The following is a 13,483-nucleotide window of genomic DNA, read 5'->3' as shown; positions in this document are numbered from 1 at the left end:
TGAATTAAGTAAGACTTTAAGACTTTTGTGTGGTGATGACAATCTACTGTAATCGTTAAGAAACTGAATTTGGAAATATAAGGCAGTGCAGCCGTAAAGGTCGGACTCAAATGTCATTATTTGCATGTATCTGCTTAACATTTTTTCTTATCTGTAATCATCTCCTTAACTTTCAATTTTGTACCGAGTAGATATGTGCTTTGTAACGACTGTTTTCATTTGTAACTATAAGTATTTATTTTAGAGATAAAGATTAATTATAAAATTCTAGAATTTGATGGCTTTGGGAAGAAGGTAGGTAGTGAGGTGATTGATGTTAACTAGTTACATGGTATTGAAATTTGAGTTAAATTATTATTTTAGATAATTGCAAAATACTAAGAAAATTGATTTGTTGATATACTAATTATTTGTTTTAATTGTTTTAATCAATATAATGTTATAATATACTGTTACATGATTATAAATTTTCTTAGGTGAGATCTATATATATAATGTTATTATTATAAACTTAAACTAATGGATAGAGGAGATGGAGGTGTTTGTGTAAAATAATATAGTTAATTTCAGTTGTTTTTAAATATTTGTACGTGCTAAATTTTAGTTTTAAATGACATTATTCGATTATAAACAATTAAAATTTGATTTTCCAATTTAGAAAATTTTGGATAACAAATTATTTGATAAAAATTATGTTACATATAATACATTATTTACATAATTTCGGATTTTCAAAATATAATATAAGAAACTATCTATAATAATAATAATAATAGTAATAAAAAGTGACCCAAATGTCCCGAAATTCTTTTGCCGTTTAGTTTGCGTGTATAAATGAAATTGACATGCATTAACAGACACATAGTCTGCATGCCAAGACTTTATGCCATTTTTCAGTTCATAATTTACTACCCTACAATCCGTGGCATGCACGGGCTAATTATAACTTAATATTATTATTTATATAATAATTTTTGTAAAAATAAAAAAAAATTATAAAAGATATTTAAATAAAATATAATAATTATGTGTTACTGATTTTAATGAAGTATATAGTTATTAAATTTTGGATATTTAAAATATTAAGTTTTAGAATATTGTTCAAACTGAATATAAAGATTTTTTTATATATTTATTTTTAAAATTTAATAATACCATTACATATCAATAATATATTATTAAAATCAAAAGATATCAAAAATGTCATATGACTATTCATATTTTAATACTTACACCATAAATTCTTTATTTTATAACTAAAATTTTAGTGTACAAATCCTAAATTCAATTTTTTTTTCTTTTTACTTCCAAAATATCCATTTTTTAGTTATCGTTGTTTGTTAAACATAAGGAATCCTATTTCAACATAAGGAATCCTATTTCATAATGAAAGTTTTGTGTTTTTTCAATTTCATGTATTTTTAATTTAATTTTTTAAATATAGTATTTGTATTTTTCTGATGTGTATTAATTATTAAGAATTAATTGATTATGAGATTATTTGGTATGCGACTCGGAGAGAATTATAATTTGAATTAATTTTAGAAGAGTTAAAGATGCATATTTTTTCTTATTTTTAATATTAATAATGTTTTTGAAAGTGGTGTTAACAATTTTTAGGAAGGTATAACGAAACAACCAATCATAACCTATCACGTTTAAAATAGCTTATTACACTTAAAATAACATTTTTAATAAAAAATGATAAGTCGTTAGACTGTTTTTTGAAATATTAACCAAACAAACTCATGTTTTACTTATAATAGTATAATATAAATATATAGATTGATATTATTGTTTTTAAAATATTATTTTTGATTTCATTTGATCCGTTAGGTTTAGGGCCGAGCAGAAAACTGAAAAAATCTGAATCTGAAACCGTTAAAAATCGTTAAAAACCGAATCGTAAAAATCCGATCCGAAACCGAAACCGCAAAATTAAAAACTGAAACCGATTATTCGGGTTCGGTTATAGGTGAAAATCGAGGGTATGCTGTTTCGGTTTCGGTTTTATCCAAAACCTGCCCGATCCGACCCGCCCTCCCCCAAGTTAGGTTAACATATTCCTAACACCATGTTAACACCATGTTAACACCTTCCAAAATAAAGTTTAAACAAATATAATTTTATTAAAAAAATAAATAAACTATCTAATATAACTACAAATTCTACACGGGGAACAAAGAGAATAAAGTATCTAATAAATAATATTCAATTTGAATATAACAAAGGATAGTAAACTTGGTCCAGTTTAAGAATCTGGAGATGTTGGGAACAAGGGAAGCAACTGGGGTTGAGGCTTGCTAGCAGTAGCAGGTGGACTAGGATACAAATAAAAGCCTTTATTCGCCATAGCTATCTCCTCTGGTATAGAAGGCGACACTGATGTTCCTGGACTTGGACTCCCTCGTGCCAAAACCGTGTCCAATGTTGACACAGGCGAGACATTTATCGCTCTCTTTCTTGGTGCAATCGCAGACTCAGTTAACCCATTTTGGTTCAATTGTAGTTGGATGTTTCTAGCGTGTTCTTGGAGTTTGAACGAGGGTCTTACTGCACCAACGTTAGCAGGGTTGTGCTTTGCATTGAAATGTGGAGAAGTAGTGATGGGGAGCTTCTCGACTGTTGGTCTGACTCCTGTTAATTTTTGGACCACATCACGAAAGTTTGATGGGTCAACATGAACATGAATGGCATTTTCTAGTTGCTGTGATTTGTTATTGTTTGGTTTGGGAGAATAAGAGGAACTACAAGAAGCCACGATAGAGATTGAAAGAGAGAGTGTTGAAAATGAGACACTTAGTTGATAAAACTACTTTGAATGCAATCACACTCTAAAAGTTTATTTGATCTCTTGAAAAGATGCCAATATAAGCCATAATGAAGTAAGACTTCTGTGTGGTGAGGACAATCTACAGTAATCGTTAAGGAACTGAATTTAGAAATATAAGGCGGTGCAGCTGGAGAGGTCGGACTCAAAGGTCATTTATGTGCATCTGCATGTATGTTCTAACTTTTTTTCTTATTTCTAGGTATCTGTTTAACTCTCAATTTTGTACTTACTGATTTTTGTACCAAATTATTTGTATGTATTTGTTTTGTATCGACGGTTTTAATTGTACCGACGGTTTTAATCTGTAACGTATAACATATTTATTTTAGAGATAAAGATTATTATAAAATTTGAGAATTTGATGGCTTGAAGAAGAAGGTAGGTAGTGAGGGAGAGGTGATTGATGTTAACTATTGGAAACATGGTATAGTTAGTTAATTTTTTTTAAATTTTTGTTGCATGTATAGAATTTCTTTTATAAGACTTGGTATGAATTGAATTTTGACTTAAATTATTATATTAGATAATTAAGAAATTACTAAGAAAATTGATTTGTTTATATACTATTTTTGTTTTAATTACAATATACTACTCCCTCCGTCCCAATTTATCTGTCTTATTTGACTTTTTGCGGTCAAATTGACCGAACTTTGACCAAAAATTTCACATAGTACGTTTTCGAAAATATCTATAAAAATTATATCATCAGAAAGTATGTTTAATCTACTTTAATATGTATTTTTCAGTTTTTCAAAATAATGAAAAAATAAATTTTTATTTACGGTCAAAGTTGAGTCAATTTGACCATCAAAAGTCAAACAAGACAGATAAATTGGGACGGAGGGAGTATTATACCATTATCAGTTCACCATATTTGACCTGTAGCAACATTTTTTTTGGTGTTACAAGCAAAAATGTTTTCTTAGATCACTAAATTTTGATCTAAGGTAACACTTTTTTTTGACATTGCAGCAGAGGATAGTCAATGTTACCATAAATATGATCAAATTACTATTGTAACATAATATATAATGTTAGTATTGATATTAAAATGGGAAAATACTAGAGACCCCAAATTTTTACCCCAAAAATTTCCCCAAATCTGATGTGTTACATGAATAATTGGTAACTTCCTAATAATAAAATGGGACCCTGCGTGCATTAATATGCGCCCACGAATTAAAATAAGCCACGTGTCAGCCACGTCATTTGGTAAAATTTTTGGGGAAAATATTTGGGGAACGTAGCACTGCTCATCTGAATACGTGTTACCATGAGACTAAATATTTAGGCGGCATATACAATTTTGACCAAAATATTAAGCCGCCAAAAACTAAATCCAGCTCGCTCAATAATTTGTATAAAAATTTCAGTCTTATCTCTCTCCCTCTTATTTTCACTCTCTTCTCCGTCTCTCTCTCCCTCTCTCGCTCTCTCAATTCATGTTTAAAAATCAGATGGTTTAATCGGATAGTCTCTCTCTCAAACATACATACACTCACTAATAAATACTCTCAATTAATTGATTAGGCTTCTCAATCGAGTTTAGAGTTTGGAAATTAGAGTTCTAGTAATTCATCTTCTTGTTTTGATGTTTATTGCCAAGAAGAGCGCCTCGTTGTCATTCGCTTCGGTCCCGATTAGGATAAATCTTGTATGCAAGTACTTCTATTTAAATCCTAATTTTATTTTCAACTTTTTTTTATTTCTATTTTCTTGTTTTTTGATTATTTATTCAATAGATTTCTAGTAAGGATGATACAGAGTAAACAACCTCATACAGAGTATATAGGAGGGGGTGAAGGGAAGGAGTTTGAGTGTTTGAGGAATGAGTTGAGGAATATGGCTTCGGTTAATGGACGGGGCGTTTCAGAAGAAGTGTGGATGCGCGGTTTCTAAGATGGAGGGGTGGAGTTTGAAATGCGGACGGAAGAATAAGAAGTGAGTTTTAATTATACTTTTCAATGAGTTTTAATTAAATTATGTAATGATTTAAAACTGATGAGTTTATATATAGGTATATATAGTTCGTTCACTGTTGCTATAGGTATACTCGGAGACAGTGGAGCCTATAATACCAATACTTTTTGAACGAACAAAAGCAACCTGCTTTGCATATGGCCAGACAGGTATGATCAATTTTTTTCTATACCGCCCCCTCTTTTCGCCTTCCTTATTGCATTGCATCTCTGTGATTACTTCTTTAGAACATTATTGGAGTATTGTTACAGTCTTCTTGATTATTATATCTCTGCCATTTCTGTATTGAGTGTGTTGGGTTTTGTGGAGTCTATTAATTAAGCCCATGAAAATAGACTATTCAGATTCAGATTAGTTTATGGATTAGTCTACTTTTCAGATTTGGACTGTAATTTTGATTTAGGCCTAGTTTCCTCTCTTATAAATACTCATGTAATTGTAAAATCATAACACAATAAATTGTGAGAGATCAATACAAAATTAGTGCGGCTTGTGGAGTAGGAATTTCCGAACCACGTAAATCTTTGTCTTGTGTGATTGTCGTTTATTTTCTTGTTCTTGTTTATTCGCTTTGGATTTTGCTTTCGTTATTGTATACTCAACAACTGGTATCAAGAGCCTAGGTTTTCAGGCGAGTGGGAGCGATGGCAGAAGACGGGAAGGTAAAGATCGACAAATTTGATGGCAAAGATGATGGATTTTGGAAGATGAAAATTGAGGATTATTTGTATCAGAAAAAACTACATGAACCGCTGGAAGAGAAGAAACCAACTGCAATGAAGGATGAAGACAGGAAGCTTTTGGACAGGCAGGCTCTGGGGGTTGTCAGGTTGACTTTAGCGAAGAACGTTGCTTACAATATCGTCAGGGAAACGACAACTTATGATTTGATCAAGGCTTTGTCAAACATGTATGAGAAGTCGTCTGCTTCAAATAAGGTGTATTTGATTCGCTTGTTAGTTGCCACTAGATTGAATGAAGGCGATTGTGTTGTTGATCATGTGAACGAATTTAATTCCATCCTAGCAAGATTGGCATCGGTGGATATTAAATTCGATGATGAAGTACAAGCCTTGTTGTTGGCATCCTCATTACCAGACAGTTGGTCGGGATTTGTCACTGCTATAAGTAATTCATCTGGAAGCGGTAAGATGACTTTTGATGGAGTTCGAGATTCGATCCTTGGAGAAGATATTCATAGGAGAAAATCAGGAGAGTCGTCAGGTTCCTTGTTGAGTGCTGAGAGTAGAGGTAGAAAGTTCGAAAAAGGGCAGAATAAGGGGCGTAGCAGATCGAAGTCACAGAAGAGAGGACAATCCAAAGATCGCAAGGATATTGTTTGTTGGAATTGTCAGAAGAAGGGTCACTTCAGGAATCAGTGCACGGCTCCCGCGGCTCCAAAAGGAAAGAGTAAAGAAAATAATTCAGCTAACGTAGTTGAAGAAGTGGAGGATGATGATGCTTTGATTTGTTGTGTTGAATGTTCGGTTGAATCATGGGTTATGGATTATGGTGCATCATTCCATGCTACCCCTTGCAAGGATTTAATGTTAAATTTCAGAGTTGGAAATTTTGGTAAAGTTCGTCTTGCTGATGATGAGATTTTGGATATTGCGGGCATGGGAGATATTAATATCAGAACCTCTTTTGGAACTAGCTGGACGTTGAAAGATGTAAGGTACATTCCTGGACTGAAGAAGATGTTGTTATCTATGGGTCAGTTAGATAAGGAAGGGTATCGAGTTACTTTCGGAGACGGACAGTGGAAGGTTATAAAGGGGAATCTAGTCATTGCTCGTGGAGAGAAAAAGGGGACTTTATACATTATTGAACAATCTAGCTATGAAGCAAATGCAGTTGCTGATGAGATTGAGTCTTCAACTTTGTGGCACAAAAGGCTTGGTCATATGAGTGAAAAGGTATGAAGCTGTTAACTTCGAAGGGGAAGATTCCAGAGTTGAAGAATGTGGAAGTTGGATTCTGTGAGCCATGTGTTCTTGGAAAGCAGAAACGTGTTACTTTTGCAAAATCAGGGAGGACCCCCAAACCTAAGAAGTTAGAGCTAGTTCATACAGATGTATATGGTCCAACAACAGTTGCGTCATTGGGTGGATCTCGCTACTATGTCACTTTCATTGATGATTCCACTAGAAAGGTATGGGTTTATTTTTTGAAGAATAAATCAGATGTGTTTGCTACTTTCAAGAAGTGGAAGACTGAAATTGAAAATCAGACCGGTTTAAAAGTGAAGAGTTTGATGTCAGATAATGAAGGTGAATACAGTAGTGATGAGTTTAAAAGTTATTGCGCGGAATTTGGGATTAGAATGATTAAAACTATTCCAGAGACACCACAATAGAATGGTGTTGCAGAGCGCATGAATAGAACCTTGAATAAGAGGGCCAAGAGTATGAGATTACATGCAGGGTTGCCAAAGATGTTTTGGGCTGATGCAGTTAGCACAGCTGCGTATCTCATAAATAGAGGACCTTCAAGTCCTTTGGGGTTCAAGATTCCTGAAGAAGGGTAGTAGGAAAAAGAGGTAAATCTTTCACACTTGCGAGTTTTTGGTTGTGTTTCTTATGTGTGTGTTAAAGATTCCGACAGGGACAAGCTTGATCCGAAAGCAAAGAAGTGTATCTTCATTGGTTATGGCTCAGATGATATGGGTTACCATTTTTTGGATGAACTGACTAAGAAGGTCGTTAGAAGTAGAGATGTTACTTTTAATGAGAATGCAGTGTATAAGGATAAGCTTGTAGTCGATTCTGAGTTTATAAAGGAACAACCTGAGAAAGAGGAAGCAGTGCTTGAAGATATTACAGAAACAGATCTTGCAGGAAATAGTGGGAGTTCGGAATATGTTGATGACAGGTATCTAGTAACTTCACGGACTGAGGTAAGAAAATCTAGCAGAAGTGTGAGGCCACCACAAAGATATTCTCCTTCAGCATATTATATGTTATTGACCGAGGACGGGGAGCCTCAGTGTTATTCAGAGGCAGTACAAGTGAATGATTCAGTTCAGTGGAAATCAGCCATGGATGAGGAGATGAGTTCTCTTGAGAAGAATGAGACTTGGTCTTTAACAGAGTTACCAGCAGGAAAGAAGGCTTTACATAATAAGTGGGTGTTCAGGATCAAAGAAGAACATGATGGCAGCAAGAGATACAAGGCAAGGTTAGTAGTCAAGGGTTATCAACAAAAAAAGGGTATTGACTATACCGATATATTTTCTCCCGTTGTTAAGATGACTACAGTTAGAATTGTGCTAAGTATTGTGGCTGCAGAGGAGTTACATCTAGAGCAACTAGATGTTAAGACTGCGTTCTTACATAGTGATCTTGAGGAAGACATCTACATGGTTCAGCCAGAGGGATTTCTGGTAGCTGGGAAATAAAACCTTGTTTGCAAGCTTATAAAAAGCTTGTATGGTTTAAAGCAAGCACCGAGACAATGGTACTTGAAGTTTGACAGCTTTATGATGAAGAATGGGTACACGAGGATTGTTATGGATCATTGTTATTACTTTAAATAGTTTGATTCATCTTATATCATATTGTTGTTGTATGTTGATGACATGTTGATAGCAGGATCAATTATGAGGGAAATCAACAGGTTAAAGAGACAGATGTCTGAGGAGTTTGAGATGAAGGATATGGGTGCAGCAAAACAAATACTTGGTATGAGCATCATAAGGGATAGAACTGAAGGTACTTTAAAATTATCTCAAGAGAAGTATGTTGAGAAATTATTACAGAAATTCAGTGTCCAGGATGCAAAGACCAGAAGTACACCGTTGGCGAGTCAGTTTAATCTCACAAAGAAGCAATCACCTAAAACGGATGAAGGCAAGAAAGATATGGCTAAAGTTCCTTATGTATCTGCAGTTGACAGTTTAATGTATGCTATGGTGTGTACAAGGCAAGACATTGCTCATGCAGTGGGAGTTGTTAGCAAATTTATGTCTAATCCAGGAAGAGTGCATTGGGAAGCAGTCAAGTAGTTGTTACGCTACTTGAAAGGCACATCCAAGGTTGCACTATGTTTCAGTAAGAAAGATGTTATCTTGGAAGGGTTCTCTGATGCAGATTTGGGTGGATGTTTGGACACAAGAAAAAGTACAACGGGTTATATTTTCACTTTGGGTGGCACCGCAGTTAGTTGGATGTCTCGACTTCAAAAGAGTGTTGCTCTTTCAACCACAGAAGCAGAATATATGGCTATCTCTGAAGCTAGCAAGGAGATGATTTGGTTGAACAATTTTCTTGAGGAGTTGGGAAAGAAATAGGCGGACAGTGCTTTGTATAGCGACAGTCAGAGTGCTATTCATCTTGCGAAGAATCCCGTGTTTCATGCTAGGACGAAGCATATTCAGCTGAGATATCACTTTACAAGAGAGTTGATAAGCAATGGTACTTTGTCCTTGAAGAAAATCCTAGGTTCAAAGAATCCTGCAGATATGTTGACTAAGGTGGTTACGAATGAAAAGTTAAAGCTTTGCGTAGCTTCAACTGGCCTTCAGAATTGATTGATGAGAAGGCGTTGCACTAGTTAGAGTTATTCATTGAAGAATTGATTTTACTAGACTTACAAGAGTGAAGTGAAGATTGGCCAGACTCCAAGTGGGAGATTGTTGGGTTTTGTGGAGTCTATTAATTAAGCCCATGAAAATAGACTATTCAGATTCAGATTAGTTTATGGATTAGTCTACTTTTCAGATTTGGACTGTAATTTTGATTTAGGCCTAGTTTCTTCTCTTATAAATACTCATGTAATTGTAAAATCATAACACAACAAATTGTGAGAGATCAATACAAAATTAGTGCGGCTTGTGGAGTAGGAATTTCCGAACCACGTAAATCTTTGTCTTGTGTGATTGTCATTTATTTTCTTGTTCTTGTTTATTCGCTTTGGGTTTTGCTTTCGTTGTTGTATACTCAACAGAGTGGATGAAATTCGTATGTGCATTGATGTTTGGCTACTGATTGTATTTTCTGCATTCTTTTAAGAGTTAATTGCACTTTGCAACCCCCACCTTTCATTTAAAATCAAAACAGTATACTTACTTTGTAAAACACAGTTCGCTACCCGTAAAACACAGTTTGCTACCCTTAACTTTCAATATTAACTTAAACATGCATCCCTTCCGTTTATAAAATTGAAATTGAGATGTTAGTATTAATAACCAAAATTTCAAATTAATAAAAATATTTATTTTAATGCATATTTTACATGAAAAAAAACTATACCCCCTCCGTCTCACTGGATTCTTTACATTGGTGACGAAAGATCGGCACGCATTTTAAAATTTCCGTAAAGTACGGTTCCCTAAATAATTTTAAATATTTTTTCTTTTAAATAAAAATATAATATTTAAAATTTTATATAGAAAAAGAAAATTCAAAAAATAAATTATAGAATATTTTATAGTAGCCTTAAAACGTGCCAAACTCGAGGAAAAAGTAAGTAAAAGTTTCAAAGAGTAGCTATTTTCCATTAATAGTGGTCTAAATTAATCATAATGCTAAATACTTAAAATATATTTATCAAGTAAAATATTTGTTTTATATATAATCATAAAGTTTTTAAATATATTTATATTTTAAAAATTTAAAAAGTATACTGAGTCAAATATAAAATAATTGATATTAATATTATTTTTATAATTTGAAATTCTAACTTTTAGTTTAATTTTAAAATAATTAAAATTATTATTTAAATATTTTTTTGAATTTCAATTTTACCCTTCAAAATATAAATATTTTTAACAAAATGGTTAAATGGATGCATATTGTATTTGATGTCGAAAGTTAGGGGTCGCAAACTGTATTTTTGAAAGTAAGTATATAGTTTTGAAAGGTAGGGGTTGCAAAATGCATTTAACTCATCTATTAGACTTGTTTCTGATACCTTGTGACTTGTGTGATCAACAAAGAAATAATCATTACAATTTTTGCTTCATTTATTATGCTCAGGGAGTGGAAAGACCTATACAATGCAACCACTGCCACTCAAGGCATCCCAAGATATTTTCAGGCTAATGCATTATAATGACCTGAACCAAGGATATCAACTGTTTGTCAGTTTCTTTGAAATATATGGAGGAAAGTTGTTTGATCTCCTCAATGATCGAAAGTGAGCTTGCTGGTTTGTGACTTTACATAACTCTATATACTAATGTAGCACCATAAGTCCATAACCTTAACTCGTATGTTTACAGAAAGCTTTGTATGAGGGAAGATGGGAAACAACAGGTCTGCATCGTGGGCTTGCAAGAATTTAGAGTATCAGATGTGGACACGATCAAGGAATTAATTGAGAGAGGCAATGCAACAAGGAGTACTAGCACAACTGGTGCAAATGAGGAATCCTCTAGATCACATGCTATACTGCAACTTGCTATCAAAAAAACTGTTGATGGGAAGGAATCAAAGCCTGCTCGTCTTGTTGGGAAGCTATCTTTTATAGATCTTGCTGAAAGTGAACGTGGTGCAGATACGACAGATAATGACAAACAAACTAGGTAATATGTATCGAGATGTGGCATTATTATTGATGATGCTAAGGATGTCGTATAGAAATCTGAAAAAAATTAGAACGTGCTTTTCTTTTGGATTTGATTCCATATAACACTTGTATACTGTCTCAGTACTCGTAAAAATAGATATCATTGTTTCAAATATTCCATTCTAGGAGATCCGAAAGGCGATAAAAGTTCAGATTTTTTTTTTATTATAAAGTATCAGTTGGGAACTGCTAATTGCTCAGTGGGAATAAAAATGCTTGTCAATTTCTATTGTAGAATGGAAGGTGCTGAAATTAATAAAAGTTTACTTGCACTGAAGGAATGTATCAGAGCCCTTGACAATGACCAGGGTCATATCCCCTTTAGAGGGAGTAAGCTAACTGAAGTTCTTAGAGACTCATTTGTTGGTGATTCGCGTACTGTTATGATATCCTGCATTTCACCAAACTTAGGATCTTGCGAACATACTCTAACATTAGTAACAGATTCGGGTGGCCTAAGAAAAGTGAAATCGAGCCTACTGAATCTTTTACATTTGAACGCGTTCCTAAGGGACAAGTAGAAAGCAGTTCAACCTCACAGGTCTTTCAAGTTAAAGTAGTTGAAGACTATTATGAGCCCAACGAGGAGACTCGTGAACAAGATAATCGATTTCAGACAAGGAATTCCACTCAAACAAATGCCAAGAATATGACAACATCTGAGGCTAGTAAAACAAATTCAGACGAAGAAGTTGATGCTATCCTAAAGGTAATAACACTTCAAATATCTGTAGCAGGGTTAATTACCTTCCGCGATCAGGCTAATTAATCAAAATTTATATTTCATTGTTCTGTACTCAGGAAGAGAATGTCTTTATAGCCAAATTGGTTATTTAAGTAAGCCAATGATCTGTTGTAAACCATAAATTTGTTGTATCTTACAAATTTTTTAATCCATATCATGAATTTAGGTTGTACGCCAACCTGCATATCTGATCCTATGCCAACTGCATTATATATGTACAGATATAACTCAGTTTAATTGTTTGACAGGCATAAATCAAAGTCAGAGGATGAGTTCTTATGTTCTTAAACATGATCTTCTTGAATGAGAGCAAGGAATTCTAAATTTTGCATATTAGTATGGCTGTTACGATTCAGTAACTTTCTGATGATGTATGCAGTATGTTTGGTTACTTCATAATATCTGTAATTAGTCAAGTTAACGGCTCCATAATCATTATAAGTTGTATTAGTTGAGTGAATTGCTTTTTTATCTTGTTTTGCTGATGCACTTGGTTTCGCAGCCTCCCCGCAATACTGATTTTGTTTAAATGTTTGTTTACAGGGGCTGATGCAGTTTTTGCTTCATTTTTGCTTGATTTATGCTGTTGCAAGGGTTTATTTCCGAGTGCTGGGTTCGAGTGGACTACTCATCTGGGTTTGTGTGTATCCCGAGAGAGTAGTATTTTTGTGGTCTTTTCTTTTCTTCTGTTCAAATTTGAGTGGATCAGGGAAGACTTTTTCTTTAGGTTGCTGTTGGGCCATATGGGCCGGGGATGTCTTTGGGCTCTCATTTTTGGAGATGGTGAGCTGGTGTTTGTTTTTAGATTGTTAGTGGGCTTTTTGATTAAGTCTTTTAGTTTTGCCTTTCTTATTTTAAGTTAGGTTTGATTTTTGATGTAATTTATTTTTGTTTTTTGTTTTTGGGAAAATGGATTTTTTTGTCACACAATTTAACATGTTTTTAGGAATTTACCATTCAACTACTATTTTTTTCTTTTACTCACTAATGTTAGGTTCGTATTTTGTATGTACTAAATTTTAGTTTTAAATGACATTATTAGATTATAAACAATTAGAATTTGATTTTCCAAGTTAAATACTCCCTTCATCCTAAATTAGTTGTGACTTTTAGGCGTATTTTAATGTGTAATGATTGTATACATACCTTGATTATTTTTAATTTTTTTTTGTGGATAAAAATATAAATCTCAAACTTTTATTCACAAAAGAATTTGAAAAATAATTAACAGAGACATACGGTTAATACAAGTATACAACTTAAATTAGGGGTAAAAGTCTAGACACATAAATTGGGACGGGACGGAGGAGTAACATTATTTGCATTTCAATCTTTTGCGGACTTCAAAACTTGCC

The 13,483-nt window shown here is 33.5% G+C and overlaps 2 protein-coding genes across 4 annotated transcripts; one reads left to right on the top strand and one right to left on the bottom strand.

Annotated features, from left to right (window-relative positions):
* Positions 1–2,251: 2,251 nt before the first annotated feature.
* LOC141718180 (VQ motif-containing protein 11-like) lies at positions 2,252–5,020 on the bottom strand. Its single transcript, XM_074520559.1, has 2 exons — positions 4,887–5,020; positions 2,252–2,747 (listed from the first exon to the last, which is right to left on the bottom strand). Exons 1-2 carry the CDS (start codon positions 5,018–5,020, stop codon positions 2,252–2,254), a joined length of 630 nt encoding a protein of 209 aa, XP_074376660.1.
* Positions 4,495–12,811, top strand: LOC141717488 (kinesin-like protein KIN-13B). Of its 3 annotated transcripts, none has more exons than XM_074519584.1 (6): positions 4,495–4,962; positions 10,792–10,951; positions 11,037–11,339; positions 11,619–12,092; positions 12,377–12,499; positions 12,672–12,811. In XM_074519584.1, exons 2-4 carry the CDS (start codon positions 10,812–10,814, stop codon positions 11,902–11,904), a joined length of 729 nt encoding a protein of 242 aa, XP_074375685.1. In that variant the 5' UTR covers positions 4,495–4,962; positions 10,792–10,811; the 3' UTR covers positions 11,905–12,092; positions 12,377–12,499; positions 12,672–12,811. The 3 variants fall into 3 exon arrangements, with proteins under 3 accessions (XP_074375685.1, XP_074375686.1, XP_074375687.1); XM_074519585.1 differs by having other exon boundaries at positions 12,377–12,506; XM_074519586.1 differs by lacking the exon at positions 12,377–12,499.
* Positions 12,812–13,483: the final 672 nt, after the last annotated feature.

This window comes from Apium graveolens, chromosome 4, assembly GCF_009905375.1.
Source record: "Apium graveolens cultivar Ventura chromosome 4, ASM990537v1, whole genome shotgun sequence".
Classification (NCBI taxonomy): domain Eukaryota; kingdom Viridiplantae; phylum Streptophyta; class Magnoliopsida; order Apiales; family Apiaceae; genus Apium; species Apium graveolens.
The sequence above is the reverse complement of the archived record's forward strand: the minus strand, read 5'-3'. Positions and strand labels throughout refer to the sequence as shown.